Genomic DNA, 21,957 nt, shown 5'->3' with positions numbered 1-21,957 from the left:
ATATATACCTGAAGTAGGCCGGAGAGACCCACACCTCAAATCGGTACGACCAATCAGCCTTACATCCTTCCTGCTGAAAGGACTTGAGAGGACGGACATATCAGGAGGGTAGCATTATATTCATCCCCACAATTCAGTTCAATGCAGAGTGCAACAGACTGTTGGTTGGCATTGGAAAACACAGCATTCTGGAAATGACCTCTGACTTTATGCCTCCAACTGTCAACTACGAACTGCCTTATTAAGTACTATTCCCAAGTAGAGAGGACTGGATCCTGCGGGAGAAAGAAATATTAAGAGCAGATAGTTGTTGGTTCACAGATGGATCAAAAACACCTTCCGGTTCTGGTGCCGGTATTTTCAGTCGCAGACCCAGAACAGAGTTATCTACCTGCTTAGGAACTTATGCGACTGTATTTCAAGCGGAAATTTACGCTATTAATTTGTGTGCGGAGAGATTGGATAAATCCAACCCCATCAACAAATCAATAAAAATAGTCAATAAATAGATTGTCTCTGGTCTGGATTCTTGACCATACTGGCCTGGAAGGCAATGAAGCTGCTGACTCTCTTGCAAAGGAGGGTGCTGCAAGCGGCTTCATTGGACCAGAACCTGTCATTGGCATCACTTTGGGCTTTGCCAAACAAAACACTTTACACCTGGATGGCAAGAAGATTTATGGACTTCTGGCAGAATCTTTCAGGATTGGCTCACTCCAAGGCGTTTATTCACCCTTCGAAGTTTGATACCAAACAGTTATTGGACTACAGTGGGAATGAACTACGATGTCTAACAACAGGTCACTGTCATTTGAATCATCATATACAGAGACTCGCACTGTCGGAAGACAGTATGTGTTGCCTCTGTTTGGAAAATGATGAAAAAGCAGAGCACATACTTTGTGCCTGCCTCGCTGGGGATCGAATCAGGTTCTTAGAATTCGGCAGAGCCGTACTCTTACCATCTGACCTGAAAGACCACTCACTATACAAACTAATCGGCTTCGTTAAGAAGCTGGGTTTATTTAGTCGAGTGTGAATAGGTATGAGCCCACAATAAACCCTTGCGGGTTGTGGTGTAGGGTTGAATAGACGCACTCACTTTGACTGTGTCAAATGCTCATGCATTGAAAATGTCCACAAAAGTTCGCATAAATAACATACGTGAAATGAAAGCTTTTTGCGAATTGAATATCGATTCTATGGAACTCCGACTCGGTTTTTGTGAATTTGATACGATCGTTACATTGTGTGCAAGTTGATTACAATAGACTCAGTTCCATTCAGCTAAAAATAAAAGAAATGGTAGTTTCCGCGTAAAAGCTACTTATTGGTATATAATTCACTGGTATATTAGTGGCACGTTGCGGATGTCATTTAATGCAAATTTGTGCAATTTTCTCCATGCGGAAATTTACGGGTCTCCCATTCAGAAAAAAATAGTTTATGACCTATTTTACTTAATATTACATATTACATTCCGTAACACGTTATTTATAATTTGATAGCATTACTTAATTGGAATTTAGGGTTAACGAACTTTTTCGAGCCATAATCAATGGAGACACAATTTGAACATGCATTTTCTCGTTGTTGTCAGGATAATTTCGATCTCAAACACTTCCAAAACTCTCAGAGGAATGTGCCTGTGCATATGTGTAATTTTGGGCGAAATCATGAAAAGTCACCAAAAGAAAACGTGCTGATACCTATAATTACTAGAGATTTGAAGAAAACCTCATTAGAAATAATTAGGAACGAAAGTTATTAATGTTGTTTCAATGTACAATATGTCATAAACTATTAATCGAAAGTCATTTTTTAAGGAAATAGAGTTTTTTATCGTCCTTCCACAATCTGGAAGATACAAATATTGCAATAGGAAACTTTATATATGCTTAGAAATGGCGTAGTTCTCCACTATGCGTTCACTACTGCGTAAATTCAAAGTATTTTCACACAAAAAAATCTATTCATCAATAACTTGGTGTATTTGATTGAATATTATTCACTTGTAGATATAGAAAAGGAACTTTTATGTCACACAGATCTGAAAGAGATGCAAATTTTGTAGCAAATAATCAACTTTTTGTTCAAAGACAATATGAATAAGAGCGCTACAATAACAATTATTGATACTTTTGTTACATTCTTCTAGACCACTATAAAGCCAACTAGGAGTTCTCAAACAAGCAAGCTCATTCAGGACTCAATCCAAAAAATGTCAGTTCTTTTTTATATACTTTTCAATATCAATAATGATAATGATCGTAATAATAATACGTATTTAGTCACCATGAGAATTACAGACAAAAATAAGAGAAAGACAAAAATAAAAATACAACTTTCAGTATAAAAGTGAATTAACGGAGTATCAGCCAAGGATGTTTCTTAACTCAACCTGGGAATAGCAATGATTAAATAACAATAACGAAAAAAAAAGTCGAGTTAACAATATATCATTTTATCATTGTGATGACAAGATCAGGAAATTAGTTAATGCAACCGCTGTAGAAATTCCATTTTTGTATTGCCAAGGTCTGTATTGTATTGCAGGTTGACGAGATTTCAAAACTTCATGTGTGTTGGTGGGTAGACGCAGTGTTATAAGTTCTTTAACTTTCTACCATCCAGATTCTTGCTCGGCTGAGAATATATCGTCATATTTCGGGATATCAAACGGAATAAAACGTAGACAGCTATTCTGAATACGCTGTAGTCGAAAGGCATCCGATTGTCTTAAAGCAGGTCTGCTAGATCTGTCTGATTACATCCAAATGTCAACTGAATGAATAGTCAATTTCGTCTTTCACTTTACCAAAGTTCCTTTTCTGTTTCACACGTCACAATGGTAACCTGAAATCGTAGCCATAGTTAAAATTGAGTCCAGAAATGTCACTGGCTGATTGCACAATTGACTTTGCATTGATTGATCTGATTTATGATTACAAAAGTTATTACCAAAGAAAGCATAGAACGTAATAGTCGAACTTCAAGACCATAAAGATTTTTCTTCACAAAGACGAGAACTTCAACATAATCAGAAAATTAGTGGTTTTGGGTACAGGTTATTATACTAAATTTAATTTCTAACTCAGTTTCTAGCAAAAAACAATATTGTGGCATTTCCTACAGTGATTCTAGATAATACTTGAAGAAATGGTAGACGCGTTCAAAACATCACAATCTCTTTCTTTATTGTGTAATTGGTACCCAAAGTACATAGATGATTCATCCATATATTTCATAGCGACACTAAGAAAGCGAAATATTTCAATTTCGACACCAAAAGAGTTGGGGTCATAATCATCCACCGAATTGCAATCATTATGAAACTTCCCACAATAATTACAGTTATGGATATTACAAGTTTTCAATTTATTTCAGGTTTTCGATATCCTGTGGTCGGATCCCCAAGAAAACAAGGGTTGTGTTCCAAACAGTTTACGTGGAGCAGGTACTTATTTCGGTCCAGATGTCACAAAAAAGTTTCTGGAACAGAACAAGTTACTTTACATCATCAGATCACATGAGTGCAAACCTGATGGATATGAACTTTGCCACAATAATTCTGTGAGTAGTTAATAATAACTGATATTCCCACATCTTCAATTCTGTCAGGATAGAGCCTCGCTCCATTCCTATTAGGGCCTCATTCCACAGAGTGTCGGGGCTTTCTAAATCAGGAGGGGTATTGACGAGTTTCCGCACAATCGAAAACTCGCCGATTCCCCGACTGAATGGACTGCTGAATGGAAGGCAGCTGCAAATCTCTCTGGATTGCTTCATTCCGCACGAACCACAGAGCATTCACAAGCAGCCGTATTAACTCATTTTGTAGTTTCTCCATAATGGGGATGTTACTTGTCCCCAGACGCCTGAAGCGTGTTGCAGATGGTAATTTTATTTTTCAGACCCATTTTGGATTTCCTATTGATCAGAGGGTACAGACTTCTGATCCGACCCTCGATCTTTGCCTTTACGGTTATGATGTGCGGGTTCCAGGTGAGCCTACGGTCTATTAGAAGACCGAGGTACTTTACCCGCGCTTGTCGCGCCTGAGTCTTAGCCGTGTCCACTCAGGTCTTCCATTCGAGGTACCAGCGCTAGAGGTCGCCCATTGCACGTTGTATGTAGATAACCCTGAGCTCCCGAACCATGAACGATGAGAGGAAAGCCGTATCATCGGCGCATAAATGTACTCTCACACGCTCGGATCTCGGAAGATCGATGTTGTAGAGCGAGTATAGCGTGGGAGAGAGCACAGCTCCCTGTGGCACTCCAGCGAGGATGTCCCTGTTGTCAGTCAGGAAGCCCTCTACTCTAACCTGAAATGTTCTGCTTTTCAGGAAAGACCCAATCCACCGGATCAGGCTCCGAGGCAGGTCGAACGCGTGTAATTTTTGAAAAAGGCCTTCGTGCCATACACGGTCCAAGGCCTTCGAAATGTCTGGTAGGACAACGTGAACTTTGCGATTATTGTTTAGCTCCTCGATGGTGTTTTCGACCAGTCTCAGAGCCTACAACTCATCGGAGTGTTCTCTCCTAAATCCGAATTGTTAGTTAGGCAGAACATTTCGGTCCTCAACTTCTTTGTTGAGCCTTTGCAGAACGACTCTTTCAGTCAGCTTAGCCGCCGACGAAAGCAGACTGAGCCTGTTTTGGGATCATGACGACGACCGCATGCTTCCACCTTCTGGGGAAGTATCTGAGGGCCAATGAGCTATTGATGATGCTCAGTAGCCTTTCGATGCAGTTGTCTGGGAGCCTCTTCAACAACCTATTGGTTGTTGAGTTGTATCTTGGGGCTTTTTTGGTTTTTGCGGCCCTGATATAACCCTTCAGCTCTTCCACAGAAGCCGGGCGAATGTTATCGTCGTCATCCTTCCGATATCATCGTTGTCGTCGACGTTAAGTTGGAACGGATGTTCCATCGTGTATAATAGTTATTTATTGGTTGGTGGAAACTACAGTACTCACCTCAATGCAAAAAAAATCAACAGGTCAATTTTTATGTCCAAATTATTCTCCCTCCGGGAGGTGTTCAAGTGACTTGGAACATTTGATTCCACCAAGAGCGGTACATATCAGAAATACGCAACGGACTGTCGCTGCTCATTGTTTTGAGGTTGAACTCAGTACACCTCTAACTATCTCATCTGGAGAACTGCGTTTATGTGGAATAAACTTCCTGAGAACGTTCTTCCAAATGGATTTAATCTCCAGCGATTAAAATCCATTACTATTTTCGCACAGGCACCGCTTTGAGACCGTCTTAAGGATTTTCCTGTAGTGCTTGTTTTCTGTCCTTGAAAACAAAAGTAATCATCTGCAAGAGGAAAATTAACATTGAGAGGAATTTTAATATTCCTCATTTGATTCAATTTAGCGTTGAGTGTTAAGAAGTAGGGAGTTGTTCCAAAAGTTTTGTCCGTTTTGATGTCATGTGTTTTTGTAGCTCCATATTTCAATAAACATCTATTCTACTTTCGAACAATGTCTTACTTGATACTGGCATATATAAAAAAAGGAAAATAAGGATGACATAATAACATTTCAAAACTGGTAAAATAAAAACTACTACTTGAAATTTTTTTCTCTAGTATTTGTGGATATTTTTGTTGATCGAAGAATTATTTGGACAACTTTTTTTCGAAAGACCTAAATCTTAACGAAAACTTCGGGAGGAGAACTAGCTTAGAGATATTTTTTGCTGTATACTCCATACGATGTCATTATTGTAAACTTTAACATTGAATCGGAAAAAGGCAATTGTCGTACTTGGAATAGCCTTTTTCTTCCTTCAAAACAGATTTATATCTTCATTGTTGTAATATATTTAATGATTCGGGAGGAAAAATACGCAGCTTGGATTTTATCCTTTTTATTGTTTCGCCAGAGAATTGGAACTGCCAACAACCTATATTTTTTTACAAAATTCCCTTATCCTAAAAAAGTCATGTATAAAAACTGCTCGACACTTCTTCCTTTAAATACATATAAAAAGTTATCAGCTCGACCGAATGCTTATTTAGGAATACTTTTACAAATCTAAATGATAATTTTACCGTGAATATATCACAGTCACCACCACCAATTCAAACAAATAAATTAAAATATATACTTAGGCTTCATTATAATTAAGATATCAGTAACTAAATACTAAAAGGTACATTATTCATAAGTTAAACGATCAGGTGGTTTAATTAATCGTTTGGGTCTACCAACTGGAATACATATATTTTCATTACTTCCAACAGATGAAGTACAGGGTTGGTCGTTGATAGGTAATTCAAGCGAATCTTGGATATCCCTATTCTCAGCAGAGATTTCTTTGTCAGGCCAATTAGTCTGAACTTTGGTTTTTCGCATCTGATTAGTATGTCGTTTCCATGTTTTATTAATATCTACTACTTTAACAATATACGTGCATCTACCTATGATTTTTTCCACTACTGCTGGTATCCACGTGAATTTATTTAATTCTCTGTAATCTTTTACTAGAACTTTCTCCCCTACTTCAAATTTTTTATCTTCTCTACCTCCGAAATAGGTGGTCTGTTTTTCTTGATTTTTAATTACCTTCTTTTTTATTTCCTGCAAGTCAGGTTTTAAATTATTAAAACGAGTTCGTATGTCGCGGGATATTCAATATTGTGAAAAAATAGGTGACTGATGACAGCTATTAGAGCTAGGCAAATCTAACTGTGACTCTAAGATGCGTGAACGATAAAGAGATATGATAATTGTCCACTACCAACTTTCATCAGCAGGTACAATCGGGGAAAAATTTTTGGCTTGAATACATTTATCAATTGTTGACAACTACACAGTTGGGAACGGGTACCCTAATTCTTCCTTTTGTGCAGGTGGAAAATAATGGAAAGATATAATGAGTGATGAAATTACAAATAATGAATATGTACATTATCATAAGAGATGAATGGATTGAGAGAAAATGGATGAATTCACAACCGATAATTCATAGATAATTGAATGCATAGTTACAGACCAATGAGCACTTAAGGTGCAATTGCCTAGTGGCCGAAGGTTTTACAGAAAATGGCCCAAGCAGAGCTCTCTGGCTTACAAAGACAGAATTGTCTGGCTGTCAGTGGTGCCATCGGTACCACACCATCAGCGGTCATGAGGATATTTCTAGATCTACCTCCTCTCCACATTTTTCTGGAGAGAGAAAGAGAGAGGCTAGATGGATTGCATTTAGACTTGTGCACATTACCAATTGCACAAATCAATTCAATTACAGAGTGCAACAGACTGTTGTTTGACACGGGAAGTCACAGCATTCTGGAAATGACCTCTGACTTTATGCCTCCAACTGTCAACTACGAATTGTCTTATCAAGTACTGTTCCCGAGTAGAGAGGACTGGATCCTCCGGGAGAAGGAAATTTTGAGAGTAGATTCTGGTGCAGCTGTTTTCAGTCGCAGACCCAGGATAGAGATATCAACCTGCCTAGGAACTTATGCGACTGTATTTCAAGCGGAAATTTACGCTATTGAATTGTGTGCGGAGAGATTGAAAGAATCCAATCTCATACACAAGTCAGTAAAAATTTTCTCGGACAGTCAAGCGGCGTTGGAAGCTCTTCGCTCTTATCGAGCAACGTATAACTTGCCAAAAACGACTCTCCTCCATAGAAAGACTTAACAGATCGCTTCTGGTCTGGATTTCTGGCCATACTGGCCTGGACCTGCAAGCAGCTTCATCGGACGAGAACCTGTCATTGACATCGCTCCTGGTTTTGCCAAACAAAGATTGAACACCTGGATGGCAAGAAGATTTATGGACTTCTGGCAGAATCTTCCAGGATTGGCATACTCTAAAGGCGTTTATTCACCCTTCAAAACTTGATACCAAACAGTTGTTGGACTACAGTAGGGATGAACTTCGATATCTAACAGGCCTTCTTACAGGTCATTGTCATCTGAATCATGATATATAGAGACTCGGACCACTCACCATACAAACTAATCGGCTTCGTTAAGAAGCTGGGTTCGTTTGGTCGAGTGTGAATTAATAGGTGTGAACCACAATAAACTCTTGCGGGTTGCGGTGGAGGATTGAATAGACCCACTCACTTTGGACCTAACCTAACCTACTAGAAATGATTAGGTAGCAGGTAAATAATATTCAAAACATTGCTTGATATATTGACCAATTTAGGCATACCACTATATACAGTTTCTATAAAATTTTCCATATAAATAATAGGTCGGCATTCTTCTCTATAATTTCGCATTTTCTTGAAGAAGTCTATCCTAAGTAGTCCTTTCATTTTTCACCTCTCTCCATAGAAATCCAAGTTCATGAATTTCTTTCCGCAAAGACTCTCAATGAACTTGATAGTCAATATCTCGGATGATAGTTGTATGAATTTGCCTAAGCGTCAGAACTCTTTCCTCTTTGATATGGAAATTAATTATGCATCGTCGTAAAATTGCCAAATCAGCATTAATCATCACAATTCTGCAATGTTTGATACACCTCTTTTCATTTGGAGCTGGAAGTGGTTTTCTCACCAATTTATTATATTTGATTTGATTTTTCGTATAGTTCGCACGAAAACCTCTCAGCTACTAGTTCTTGAACCTTCAAAGTTAAAATACAACATTTGTTACAATTTTACTTATGATAATCTGTTTTTTCTCACGCTTGCATAAATCTCTATACGTTCTTCACAATTTCTTTGCTTTGTCCACTGAGAGGCAGTTCCAAAGAAAACGAATAACCCGCAAATTATCACACAGAATAATTCCTCTACTTGCTGTACTAACACGATGTTCACTACACGAGTTCCTCGATGTGAATGAGCTCTCGCCGCAGGCATCCAATATTTAGAGGCACACCCAAATTTGCCAAGCTGTACTCGATTTTGAAATAGAAACGAACGAATTAATTTGTCAAACATTGTATTCAACCCCACTCGGCTATTCTTTCGATGAGTTAATGTTTCTAGTAAAAGAGTTGTTCATAATTTTTTTTAAATGTACCAATCAAATTTGCCGAACTAATTCAAGGGATAATAGATATCGGATGGATTTCATCCGACCCTAACTTGCTAATGAAATTTCAGACGATTTGTAGCGAAATACAACTTCACGAACTGTACAGTGTTTGCATTATTACTGAACTACATGCCTTGAATTCGGTATTCAAAATTTCCACTTTCCTCCTCAACAGAATATGTAGGGTAACATAATCTCTTTATCCTGACTCTTGATCCTTCAGCCAAACAATCAATGGGCTTAATAGGCATGTAGCTGAAACTGATTGTAATTTCTCAGTCTCGGGATAATGAGAATGAAATTATGGCGCAGCGAGCTTATAACACACGAGACATGCGATTTCCATATAAAAATTGACGTCAGTTGAGGATTGTGTTTATTCAACAACCTAATTAAATTATCAAATATAAGTGTAGCACCTTTATTCCTGGATTTGTATACGTCATATAGGACGACCTAAAGAAACAACAGATTATATCTCAGAGTGTAATTTGATAGACACTGACAAATTACTCTGAGCTCTACAGCACTTCAAAGTCGTAATTTTTCATGAAGGAAACGATTAGGTTACTAGAAATTTGAATCGGCTTTGGGTTATGAAGTTTTCACCAATAGAGCTTGAATTATTTCTGGATTTTTGGAGTGAGAGGATAAACCGCTTCCCTACCCAACACGTAACGGCGCCAGTTTGTCTGGCTTCCCTTTCTCTCACGCATACGTCAGCGGAAGGTTGGCTCCCCCTCTCTCGTCGGACAGACGATCAGTGTTTAGTTTGCGTTAGGCATATACTGTTAACAGTACTATAAAAATCTAACCAGCAAAACAGGCACCCAAAAAATAATGAATAGATAATAGATGGAATAACAACCCTTTGCTGAAATGTTCATCTTAAAACGATGTCCCTTTCATTAAAGAGTATATGGAAGTAGCTCCTGCCTGTGAGGATGTAAAGTTTCGTGTATGGATCTCAAATTGGACCCTCTTGATACAAAAATTGACGTATTCTTTTTAATTTCAAATACACGTGTTCATTTCCCCAGTTTCCAGAGGGTACAATTTTCATTGGGGTACATGTGCAAATAAAACGAGAACCTGAAAACGTATTTATTTGCATGTACAAATGACTTTTGCAGGTAATAACAATTTTTTCTGCATCAAATTACTATGAAGTTGGGTCAAATAACGGTGCATACATGAAGCTAGTCGGTCCAGAACTCGACACACACTACGTACGATACATGGCTAATTCCGGCAAGAGAAAATTGACTTTTTATCAAAGAATGGGATTAGTTGAATCTGGAGCTGCCAGAGAACTGAAAATGCAAATCATGAATAATAAAACGAAGCTAGAAGAAGCTTTTGCAAAAGCTGATCCTGAAGATACAGGTGAGTTATTTTAGTTTACAACATTAACTTATATTTTCTCATATGTTCACGTAAAGTTGGATCTTCAGAACGAAAAACATTATTCTGGGATTGAAGCTGGCACCAAAGTGCCAGAATTCGCTGCTTCAATACTTTGGTTTATTTTTGTTGGAGTACTATTGGTGATTCTCAAGGCCTACTGATTTACGCTATATCTTTTGAAATGTTTTGAAATATGAAAAATAAGGTCCTATATAATATATAAATCACTATGCTATGTGTCAAAAATTATCATTTTCCAATTCCAACGAAAATCTAGTTTGATGTAGAATTCACGAAGGAAGTGTATCTACACTCACAACAGCCGATGTAATTAGTGAATGAAAATATTAGACAGGAATTCAAAGTAATCATCAAATATGTCAGAAAAAGTTCTCATTATGATATTATTCCTTAACCATAGTTCCATATCCCACAAAAGTTGCAATTTAATGTTGCCAATAGTCGAATATATATTCAGAATGATTAGATATGAATCAAATCAACTTTTTCAGTATCATCTTTCACAAGAATCTACATTTGCACCATCACATTTCATACATCCTGGTATACAAAAACGACCACCTTGAAATGTTATTAAGTTATGATCTTGAATATTTTTCTTTATTTTCAAACCAATTTTGAAAATTTTATTAATGAATGAAAAAAATTTTGTCCCAGATCAATTCACATCGAATAAATTTCCTAATGAGACTCAATTTCTAAACAGTATACGAGGGAAAATGAAGTTTTGATTATAATATCTATTTTTTGTGTCATGTTTAAAGTCGCATTAATCCATTAGAGTAGTAGTGACTACGGTAATATAGTATACATTCAATTTTTTATGAGATTGATATAAGTCGAGTAAGCGAATTAGTTAGTTTCATGAAAGTTATTTAAATTGTCTAGTAGAACTTCTGGATGTTACTCAAAACCATCGAGAATTAGTTAATTCTCCAAATGATGTATTTTTCTTGATTTTGATACTACGGTTCGTTTTAAATCTATGAGTTATTGGATAGAGCATTGAGTGTTTTTTGTTCTTCACAATTGATACCACGATTTGTTTTGACTTTATGAATTATTGAATGTAGCATTGCGTGTTTCTTGTTCTTCACAATAATTATGGAAAAATTGACATCTAAACGATAGCAAACTGTTAACGGTAATAATGAACCAATTTTTCAATGTCGGATGTTGTCCCCTTTATCTTTGACAATACAAAATAGCTTCCATTCTCCAAGGCATTCCAACAGTTAGCGTTCGGGTATACTACTCTATGAGCGCGTAACACAAAGTTCATTTTTGTTGATAGCTAGCCTGTAACGACTTTTCAGGCATTTACCTAGATTATACCAGGCATGCCCAATAGATGATTGTAAATGACGAATCCGTGAAAAAATGCAATATTTCAGTCAATAATTTATGAATTTGGAACTAATTTTGATATCAACATGATCACATGAAGTGTTCATTTTTATACACCTGAGTGTTTTTTTTGTATCAGTTATCCTTCTATCAAGATTCATTTGACTAATTCGAAATATATAATTGATTGTTTTCAGGTTACATATCAATAACCCAGTGGTGCGTAGCTTTACAAGAGGCTACAGGATTGCAACTTCCTTGGAGAATGCTCAAAGACAAATTAGTTACTATAGACCCGGACACAAATCTGGTCAAATATCAAACAACATTTGATGTTAAGAGTGAAAAATTGAATGTGAGTGCCTCATGTTATCCCAATAACGGACAACAGAAACAAATGAGTTATTTCCCTGATGATATTGACGATAGTCTCCTCATTTTCTATTCGAACGTTCGAAAAACTCCGAAGCAGTTTGAATTGTTGAGAATGCAGTGGATTGTATTTTCATGCCAAACCTCAGCAAACATTCTGTTTATTTATTCGTGAAGTCTTACAAAAGAAACCTCCTCTGATTTCACAGTTCAGTAAAAAAAACCTCTAAGATTATATCAGAACTGTGATCTCAGGAAGTTTCTACCGATGGAGTAAAATTTAGAACATTCCTAACAAATACGAGCTGGAGGTTCAATAGGTTGTGGGTATTCAGCAGTTTTCTTCAGTCTATTTCGTTCTGGAACCTAAAACCATTTTTCTCGCGCCGGACCTTTTTTTTTAATCTGGCATACATTCAATACCAATAGTGTGCTGTCTCGGGGACTACATGAAAGTATAAATTTGATAGATGAGAGTCACAGTCGAAACAATTTTGGTGGCCTCAGAAGCATAATTTTGTGGTTGTGATACTCTTCACTGTTACCGTTGGTGAATTTGCTGATCCTGCTGATCCACATAGCTTCGTCAACGAAAATGCCCAATTCCAGATTCTGATCGAAAGTAGCGACAAACTTCTCGTTTTTTCACAACATTCCGTGTGGTATTATCTGCACCCCAAATCATTTATCTTTCCTCAATATCTGTTATGAGTCACAGTTGCTTTTAATTGTCTGATCATCGTTCTACCACCATATTTCCTTTGACTTCTAATTCGAAAACATCGTTGGTAGGTTAGCTCATTAGACCTGTGGTCTGCGTGCTAGATTTCTCCCATTTGGTTGCACCTGGAATACCATCCCGGTTGTATACCTTTTGCTAAAAAACATTTAGTTGTTTGAAGGATAGCCCTGTCCATTCTTCATACATGATTATTACTATTTGAACCTCCAAACCATCTGGATATTGCACCTGCAACATTAACCACAACCACGACTCCTGGGATAAATCATCGTTTGATCTAAAGATCGTTTGCCCTAAGTAAATGTATAGAATCGAGAATGATTTCCTTTATGGATTATAGGATGGGAATCCTTTGCTGAAACACTCCTGTAATCATACAATTTTGTTTCAGTATTTATCCCCATATGATTTCATATTCGTGACCATTTCAAAATGAAGCACATTCTGGAATTGATCTCATTTGTTTCTGTACCGTTCTTTCAAATCACAATACTACAAAATAATAAATTTAACACGTTTCAGTCTGTGCAAGGAGCCCATTCCGTTGTTGAAACTCTATACAGAAATAAAACCAGTCTAGAAGCAATATTTCGTATCATAGATAAGGATAATTCAGGTGAGTTTTTTTTGGGGTATTTTTGGTGAGCTTAGTTGTTTGTGTGAGTTTATGACTTCAGCGTTCTAGTTGTGACTAATTTTAAAGATGTAAAATTGAACAAGTAGTAGTTTTCCTCTGGTGGAATCAATCTGAATAGAATAATTTTCCCACACCAGAACTGAAAGCAGTGTCTGTCGATGTGCATTTCACTGACCAAGTTAGGATTTCCAGAAGATGAGTAGGACCCAACCCAAAAAAATATTTGATATTATTTGATATTCAGGAAGGAAGATTCCTTTTTCTTCAACAGTGTCATCAGATCTCTGAATGTCTTCGTTTTTTAGCAGACTTTGTAAGCGATGAAGCAGTACATTTTCATCTTGATGACTTGTGAATCTGTTTCAAAAAAAATCTGTTTAAAATCTGTTTTTCCGTTATTCAGCTGCCGCCCCCATACGAACGACAGCTCTCAGAAGTTGAGAAACTTGTGCGAGCTAAGGACTAATGAGGTCTTACCTTTTAACGTGTGATTCCTAACACGGTTGAAGAATCATTCCAGCTTCAACCAGATGAATTCTCTCGAGAAAAATATCTGGTCGGGGCGGGAATCGAACACATGACCTTCCGATCGTGAGTCGGACGCACTACCACCGCGGTCAATTCCACAACAACAATCGACAACATTGTTGCATTTGGAGTTCGAAAAACCCATATGTGACTGACGAAAAACAAATGCATAGACAATGTAAGACTGTTTGGTGTGGATTTTGGGCTGGAGGCCCATTGGACCATACCTTTTTGATAATAATGTGACTAATCAAGCAGTGACTGTGACTAGTGCTCGATATCACGACATGGTAACAGTTATTTGTGCCGAAATCAAATGATTTTGATGTGATTTTTATGTGGTTTCAATAAGATGGTACCACATGTCATATAGCACATGAAACAATTTAAATACTGCATGAGACATTTCCAGGTTATTCTCTTTCTCTCTCTTCACCTTCAATTTTTTTCATGGGGTTATTCGAAGTCAAGAAACCCAAGTCTACCTCCATCTGTAAATTGAAAGAGGAAAATCAACACTGCTTCAACGAAATTCGACCTTCTTCATGCAAAATGGCCTTTGAAAATTTCGACAAAAAATTGTGTATGTGCTAGCGAAGTCGTGGAGATAATTTGATCAATCTATTTTTCTATGAATTCCATTTCAACAGAAACTATGTTTTATATTTGAATCAAATCTTGCATAACTCGTAATTCTGGGACATCCTTCATGTCTACGCTTTCAAAAAATATATCTTCCCTCTCTAGAGAACTAATGTTTTAATTGAACATATACTTAAATCTGGTATGAAACATACTCATAATGTATTTCGATGGTATGAGTGCACAGTAAAATAGTGAAGCTTTTTCTGTTGTTATTTCATGAAATAATAACTATCATAACCAATATTTCATTCATAACGGAAAGAGGTCGACTCACAACATTTTCATTGTTCGATAATAATCTTCATTCAGGTTTTTCAAATATATATTTGAATTTTTGCAGGTTATATAAGCCTTGATGAGTTCTCTGATGCTTGTAATCTAATAAAGGAACACATGCCTTGTCCGATGACTGCGGAACAGTTAGAAGAAATATGCAAACTGATGGACTTGAACAAGGACGGTTTGGTAGATCTGAACGAATTTCTCGAATCGTTCAGGATGGTGGACCCAGAAAGCAAGCAGAAGAACCAACCAGGTTCACCAGAACCATCCCAAGCGAATAACACGAGCCAAAATCACAATAATCTTCAACCAAGTGAAAATCAAGAGCCTCTACAGTGCCCTCTATTAACTCCGCCCCAAAAGCTCACTTTGAAACCTCTGTCAGAAAATGCCTCCGCAAATGGGATGCCAAAAATCGAAGACAAAATCCAAGAGAAAGAAAGCAACATCAAAGTGCAAATACACAGTCCACCCAAAGATGAACCCGACATCAACGACCAGATACCGGTGACACATAATAATTTGCAAATGTCTCCAGTATTGAGTAGTAGAAGAGGTTCTCAAATCTGAGGAGGATGTTCATATCAGAATCTGAGGGAACAAAATAATTTGGTTCAGTTCTCAAATACTTGAAGGGAATACCACACTACGGTGGTACCAACGAGTGTAGAATTCTCTTCAAGGGTTTTATGTGTCAAGTAATGGGGTCATTAATGTGCGGAAATCGGTGAAAGGAATTATATTTCGAAACATATGTCTAAAAACTTAGTATGGAGATGATGTCTAGCTGACGGTGTTTTCAGGGGTTGTTTTCAGATCTAATACCGTTTACAACAATATGGAAAATTGTGAATCAGTCCGTTTTTTCTCTAAAACTGATATATAAAAAGGTTTCAGGGCTGCAGAAACTATTTATTGTACGTTTATGATTCAGGGAACTGTGTGTGAGAAAATTACACAGGTAAAGTACAGGAAAAGTTCGGTAACTGAATAGCATGGTAACGATATTTCTATATTTCTCCTGTATTTCAATAGAAACGTTGAACAAAACAGTAATGCGAAACTATACTATGATTCTTCTTAGATCGAGAAGATATATATTACCATAGCCTGGTGAGAACAAGAGAATAATGGCCATATTAGTCGATGCCGTTAACACCATTGCCGTTGACATCTGTCAATTACTATATATCATTTGATGATATATTGATAATGTCAAAAACTAGATTTTTACGTGGTGGTAGCTTGTCCCGAAACCGAATGGGAATGAACAAAAAACTCACCAGTCTAATTAACGGTGAAACTAGGATATGGTGAAATCGGATGTGAGCTGAGTGTTCTTTGAAAAGATTTTCAATGGCCCACTTAGTCTGACCGATATATTTGTTGGATATATTTCTTATATCCCCCAGTTTTCATTTTCCAACAACTTGTCTTCAGGGTTACCAAACATTTGTTGAGTCAAAATAAGCAAGAAGTATTGAAGGTTACTTTCAACTCTTCATTAGAATAAGGTCAAATATTATTACAGCTGAATGAAGGACATTATATCGGATAAATTGAAATGACTTTAATGAACACCAATATATGGTCTGGTTAATACTAGAAAGTCATGATTCTCTGAATATCGATTTAAATGACAACTTGAACTTTCGAAAGGTTTAAAAATACTTCAGAGTTCGTCTGAGAAATGAACAAAGCAAAATCGATAAAGAATCTGCTGAAGTGGAATAAAGGGAAAACTGTAAAGTTCACTTCGAAAAGTTACTGAACCACCGAAGAGTCCAGTTAGTCGGGGGATTGGCTGTCCTTGTTCATCTTTCACTGCCTGAATCACTGTGCATGCTGTTTTTGGCGAGTGCATTGGCTTGGGATGTGGAGGTTGAGCAAACCTCCCATCGGATGCCTGTTTCCACGTAGCCTCGCTGGATACAAGAATGAATGAATCATTTGTGGTTAGGTTATTCCCTAACCAAATGGCATCCCAACGATGGCTTAATCCTAAGGTGTGTGTATTCATACCGAGAGGATGAATGACACTGACACTGTCACTACGGAACCTTCGAGATACCGGGCGCCTCCTCGTCGTAGCATCGCCTTGTCACGGTAATGCGGGGCTCTGCCGTAATGCCTTCTTTCCCTAGCTACTCGTGGGACTTTTATGGACAGAGCAAACTTAAAAATTCTTTCTGACGCTGAGTCTACAGAGGAGATGGATGCCGAGCTAACGACTCCAACTGACCTCCCTGTAAATTTAGATCAGGAGCGAAAGATTATCAACTCTCCAACTCCTAATCCAATAACTGAACCTGAGAAAAAGGTTTGACGACTGAGTCGTCTCCTCAAGAGCGGGGTACCTTATGAAACCGCCTCGCACCAAATTCTTTAGCGGCGAACGTAGAATCTGTCTCAGGTGGAGGAACAAACCCCCCATGAGCAGGCTAGCAAACGTTTGCGCTCAAGAGATGATTTAACAAAACCAGAGGCGAAAAAGCACTGCACGACAGTGCTTTTTCGCCTCGTCGTCAGGTATAGCTGACGTGCAAAAACCCTCATATGGGAAGGTTGTCGCGAGTGTCAAGGTGGGAATCTTGCACCTTGACTATCCGACTACCTCATTAATGATGAAACAGCAGAGCATATACTTTGTGTCTGTCCCGCTGGGGACTGAATCCGATTTATAGAGTTTGGCAGAGCCGAAAAATATCAACTAATCAGCTTCGTTAAGAAGCTGGGTTTATTTGGTCGAGTGTGAATAGGTGTAAGCCACAATAAACCCTTGCGGGTTGCGGTGGAGGGTCGAATAGACCAACTCACTTTGGACCTAACCTAACCTAGTCAGTAACTTGTATCATTAATTTTTGCCTACAAGTTGAAAAAGTCATTTTAAAAAAATTCAATATTCATACTAAGCTTTTTTTAGTGGTGGACGTTTCAAAAAATAATTTTTGAAATTTACATCGAAATTTTCGCTTCAAATTGTGAATTGATTTATTTCTTTTCACATACTTCAAAATACGTAATCATTTTCATTTCATTCCATTATATAGCGTGATCATCAGGTAATTTCACAGTATCCCCGGTATCCCCAATCCAGCCATCTGTCTTCTTCTTATATATTCACATCTTATATATTCTAAATATAGTCTTTCGTTTTTTTTTCAACGTCCAATGTCAAAAGATATATCAATGTTTTGGTAGTTCAGAAAGTTGCTCTTACATTATATCTTCCAACACATTGAGGTCTCTTTTGATACAAACTAGACCCAAAAATACGGTTCCAAAAACGTATTCACAATATACCTTGTTCCTGTGGAGAAAGTCGTATAGGTGAAACCTCAAGAACCCTCGATGTGTGAAAAAATGAACACCGCGGAAGAAGAAGATAGATGGCAAGATCGGGGATAGCTTAACATATTCTAAAATCAACTGTTGGTCACGTTATAGAATGGAGTGAAACGAAAATCATCACCAAAGAAACTCATGAAATAATTGGAAAACCCAAAGAATCCGCAAATATTCTTTAAGCAGGTTAAAACTGTATTTCAAACAGCTCTGTGCAAATGAATTGCATCACTTAGAAGATAAGTTGATAACGGAAATATGAACTTCAACTGAATTCTTAAAAAATCCAGTATATCTATTCATGTAAACTATGGCATGATATAACATCTGGACATTTAATTCTTTTGACGTATGTCAAAGGAATTAGAGCTATCACAATTTGAGGCGAAACTTCCATAGTGAATTTCATGTTTTTAAAACGGAAAAAGATTTTATGTCGAAACGTAGACCACTAAAGAAGGCTAAGTATAAATATTTATTTTTTTATTGATTTTTTCAAATTTATGAATACACATGTTACTTACTAATTGGTTTATATAACGCAGTGGTTTATATTACACAGTAACTTTTCGGGTTGAACTTATCAGTTTGCCCTTTATTACACTTCTGCATAATCTTTATTGATTCAGCTTTGTTTATTTTTCAGATCGTAATGATAAGAAGTTTCGAGGCTTCCAATTTCATTCAAAGAATATACACTGTGATCAAGATAAGAATGAACAGCATGGTGATATCGGATACGGGGTCGATTGCATCAGGGAAAAATAGCGCATTTATGTGCATAATGATATGCCATTTAGAAACTTCAAAATTCCGAGTAGTTTCGGAGATATCCGAGAAAAACCGAAATTTGAGGATTTCGTTTTTATTTTCTCCTAGCTTTATATTTAAAGGAAGTGTAAAACAAATAGCACCTTGCCACGGGGACTACACGATAACGTAAGCATAATTTTTCTGCGACGACTGCATTTTTCATTGTGAATACAGCAACGTATCACACAATATGATTTCATAACTATTTCTCGCGCAAAATGAAAAGTGATTACTTAACCTGCTTTTCTTCAATTTTAGATAGTATGCCTTGGAAAAAAGACACATACTGTTGTGTTGTCATAATAATACTGTTGTTTGGTAACATTGTTGACATATTATTGTTCCTACTTTTACATCTCATTACCTACCTAATTTGTGTTAAAAATGGAAAAAGGCAGCTTTTCGAATACTGAAAAATTTGATATATTTGATATGTTACATTTTGTACCAAACAAATTGTGTTGATGCTGAACGTGGGTACTCTAATAAGTATCCGGAGAGGCGACAACTTGGTAAAATATTTTGACGTTTCAATTTAAAAGAATACGGATCATTTAAAAAACCTGTGGTTTTTCGACAAAAGCAATCTAATGAAGAAAGTCAGCGTTATGTGTTACAGGCCGTTGTTGAAAATCCTGAGATATCCACTCGCACCATTGAACTTAATACTGGAGTAGCCAAATCCAGCGCTCACTTCTTTTTAAGAGAAAATAAATATCCATATAATTTCAGGATTGGTCGTGGACTCAGTTCAGGTTACTAGCAACCTTTTGTGAATGGTACACTAGAAAATGCCAAGACGATGAAAATTTCCCTTTCAAAATAATTTGGTCTGATGAAACTGAGATCACCAACAATGGCATTTTTAATAGGCGGAATGTTCATTTATTCATTGGTTACAACATAACGGCGAAAATAACGGCGGGTTATTTGAACACTTGTTATAAGTTTCCTTTTATTTTTATAAATTATAAGTTTCTGTTTAATACATATTAGCTCCTTGTTATTACATTACAATTACATTTTATAAACTAAACTTTTAATATTGTGACTCATCTTTGTATTCAACAACGCAAACATCGGCAAGTGGTAATTCAAAATTTATTATTTACTTCATACAGTGTCACCATTAAAGTGCGTACCATATGGGAAACTTTTTTTTCGAAGAATTTCAATGAAGTTTAACTTTGGCACTTGTTTGTGCTTTAAATTTAACTTAAAATGATGCTGCCAACTGCGACCCACTGACGTTCAGTGTTTGTCAAATTCAACTTTTTTTTTGAAAAAAATTGAAAAAGTGCATTTCTAGATCGAATTCAACAAAAAGTTACTTGAAAAAGTTGTGTCTACGGCAATTTTATATCCATATGACAAATTTTATGCAACTAGGATAAAGTTAACGTTTTGCTTATTTTTGACAGATATCCCCTTTATTTTAAAAAACAAGTTCAGTTAATTGTCATCAATTCATGTATACATAATGAACTCAACATGGACTTTAACTTTTCTGATACATTTTTACTTATACGAACATTTTTAGAGAGAAATTAAAAATTTGTTATAAAAATTTTAACATGACTGGTGCAAAGTTTCAATCACTTGGCTATTTTCTTAAACAAACCTTTGATTTCGAAAAAGCAGAGGCAACTAAAAAAATGCAAATAATTTGTATTGAAATATTATTATTATTATAAATTTTAAACAACAATAATATTATAGAAAATACAAATGGGTACAAAAAATTACTTATTGATCTAAATGAGGTTGTCAAACAATTATAGCCTACATTTCAGTATGTCGTCCTCCACATTCAATACAAATTATGGTCCTTCTACTGACACCTGTAACTGCATTTTTAATAAATCGAGGATTTATATTTGCACAGCACTCGCGAATGGTATTTTCCAGATGTTGCATGTCAGTAAATGGTCTACTTCGGTACACTTTTAGTTTCAGGTAATCCCACAAGAAAAAGTCTGAAGGCGTCAAGTCGGGTGATCTAGGTGACCAATTATGTTCCCAGTTACGTCCAATAACTTTGCCTCTGAACATTTGTTGGAGGGACTGTTTTACAGCAACCGTGTGATGTATTGGTGCGCCATCAAGCTTATACCATAGGTCGTATTCAATATTTAAAGGCATATTATCTAAATCCACTTCATTATTTAAATGGTTGAGATAACCGACGGATGATAAATTTCCCCTAAAGAAAAATGGCCCAATTATTTGGTCGTTAAGTATCTCACACCATACATTAGTTTTAAAGGAATACTGATCACCACATTCAACTGTGAAATTGGGATTTTATTGGGCACACCACCGGCATACGGAAACTTTACATTTTCTTCTCTCTCTCCTTGAAACCAGAATGGAAACCCCAAACGGACATCAAAATCTCGTTCTTTCAATGTGTTAAGAAATTTTGGCTTGTAAGGCCAAAATTTATTCTTTAATGAAATTTTTTTAACACTTTCTCTCTTGTAATCGGTATTTTTTATAATATCGGTTATGCTCCTTTGCCTGTGATCAATAACTTTTAAACAAATGTTAAGTTGGGCCTCCTCATCATATTTTCTTGGAGTGTGCTTTTTCTTAAATTGATTTGCTACGCATACTGTTTCTCTGAATTTCGATATTGCCCTTGAACAGTAGTATGTTGAACATTTTTTCCTGGATACCATTCATTAAAACTGTTAGCTACTTGCCGTTATGGTGTATTCTCAACACATATTAAAACTATTTCTTTTCTTTCCTGAAGAGACAACATTATTGCAACAATATCTGTTAAA

The 21,957-nt window shown here is 36.7% G+C and overlaps 1 protein-coding gene across 8 annotated transcripts in view; it reads left to right on the top strand.

The window, feature by feature from the left end:
• The window catches only part of rdgC (retinal degeneration C), a 172,328-nt gene extending 151,783 nt beyond the window's left edge, over window positions 1-20,545 (top strand). For 3 of the 8 annotated variants that reach the window (XM_023157508.2, XM_023157498.2, XM_023157516.2), the window contains 5 exons: window positions 3,388-3,573; window positions 10,163-10,415; window positions 12,002-12,159; window positions 13,441-13,534; window positions 15,069-20,545. In XM_023157508.2, coding sequence (XP_023013276.2) covers window positions 3,388-3,573; window positions 10,163-10,415; window positions 12,002-12,159; window positions 13,441-13,534; window positions 15,069-15,580 — 1,203 coding nt within the window. In that variant the 3' untranslated portion in view covers window positions 15,581-20,545. The remainder of the gene's footprint in view (window positions 1-3,387; window positions 3,574-10,162; window positions 10,416-12,001; window positions 12,160-13,440; window positions 13,535-15,068) is intronic. The other 5 variants (XR_012467417.1, XR_012467420.1, XR_012467419.1 and 2 more) reach the window with 5 other exon arrangements.
• The last annotated feature ends 1,412 nt before the right edge of the window (window positions 20,546-21,957 follow it).

The sequence above is a fragment of the Leptinotarsa decemlineata genome, unplaced genomic scaffold (assembly GCF_025532065.1).
Source record: "Leptinotarsa decemlineata unplaced genomic scaffold, Ldec_3_MD MMD2_tig00026336_RagTag_RagTag, whole genome shotgun sequence".
NCBI lineage: Eukaryota > Metazoa > Arthropoda > Insecta > Coleoptera > Chrysomelidae > Leptinotarsa > Leptinotarsa decemlineata.
This window is presented reverse-complemented; position numbering and strand designations above follow the sequence as displayed.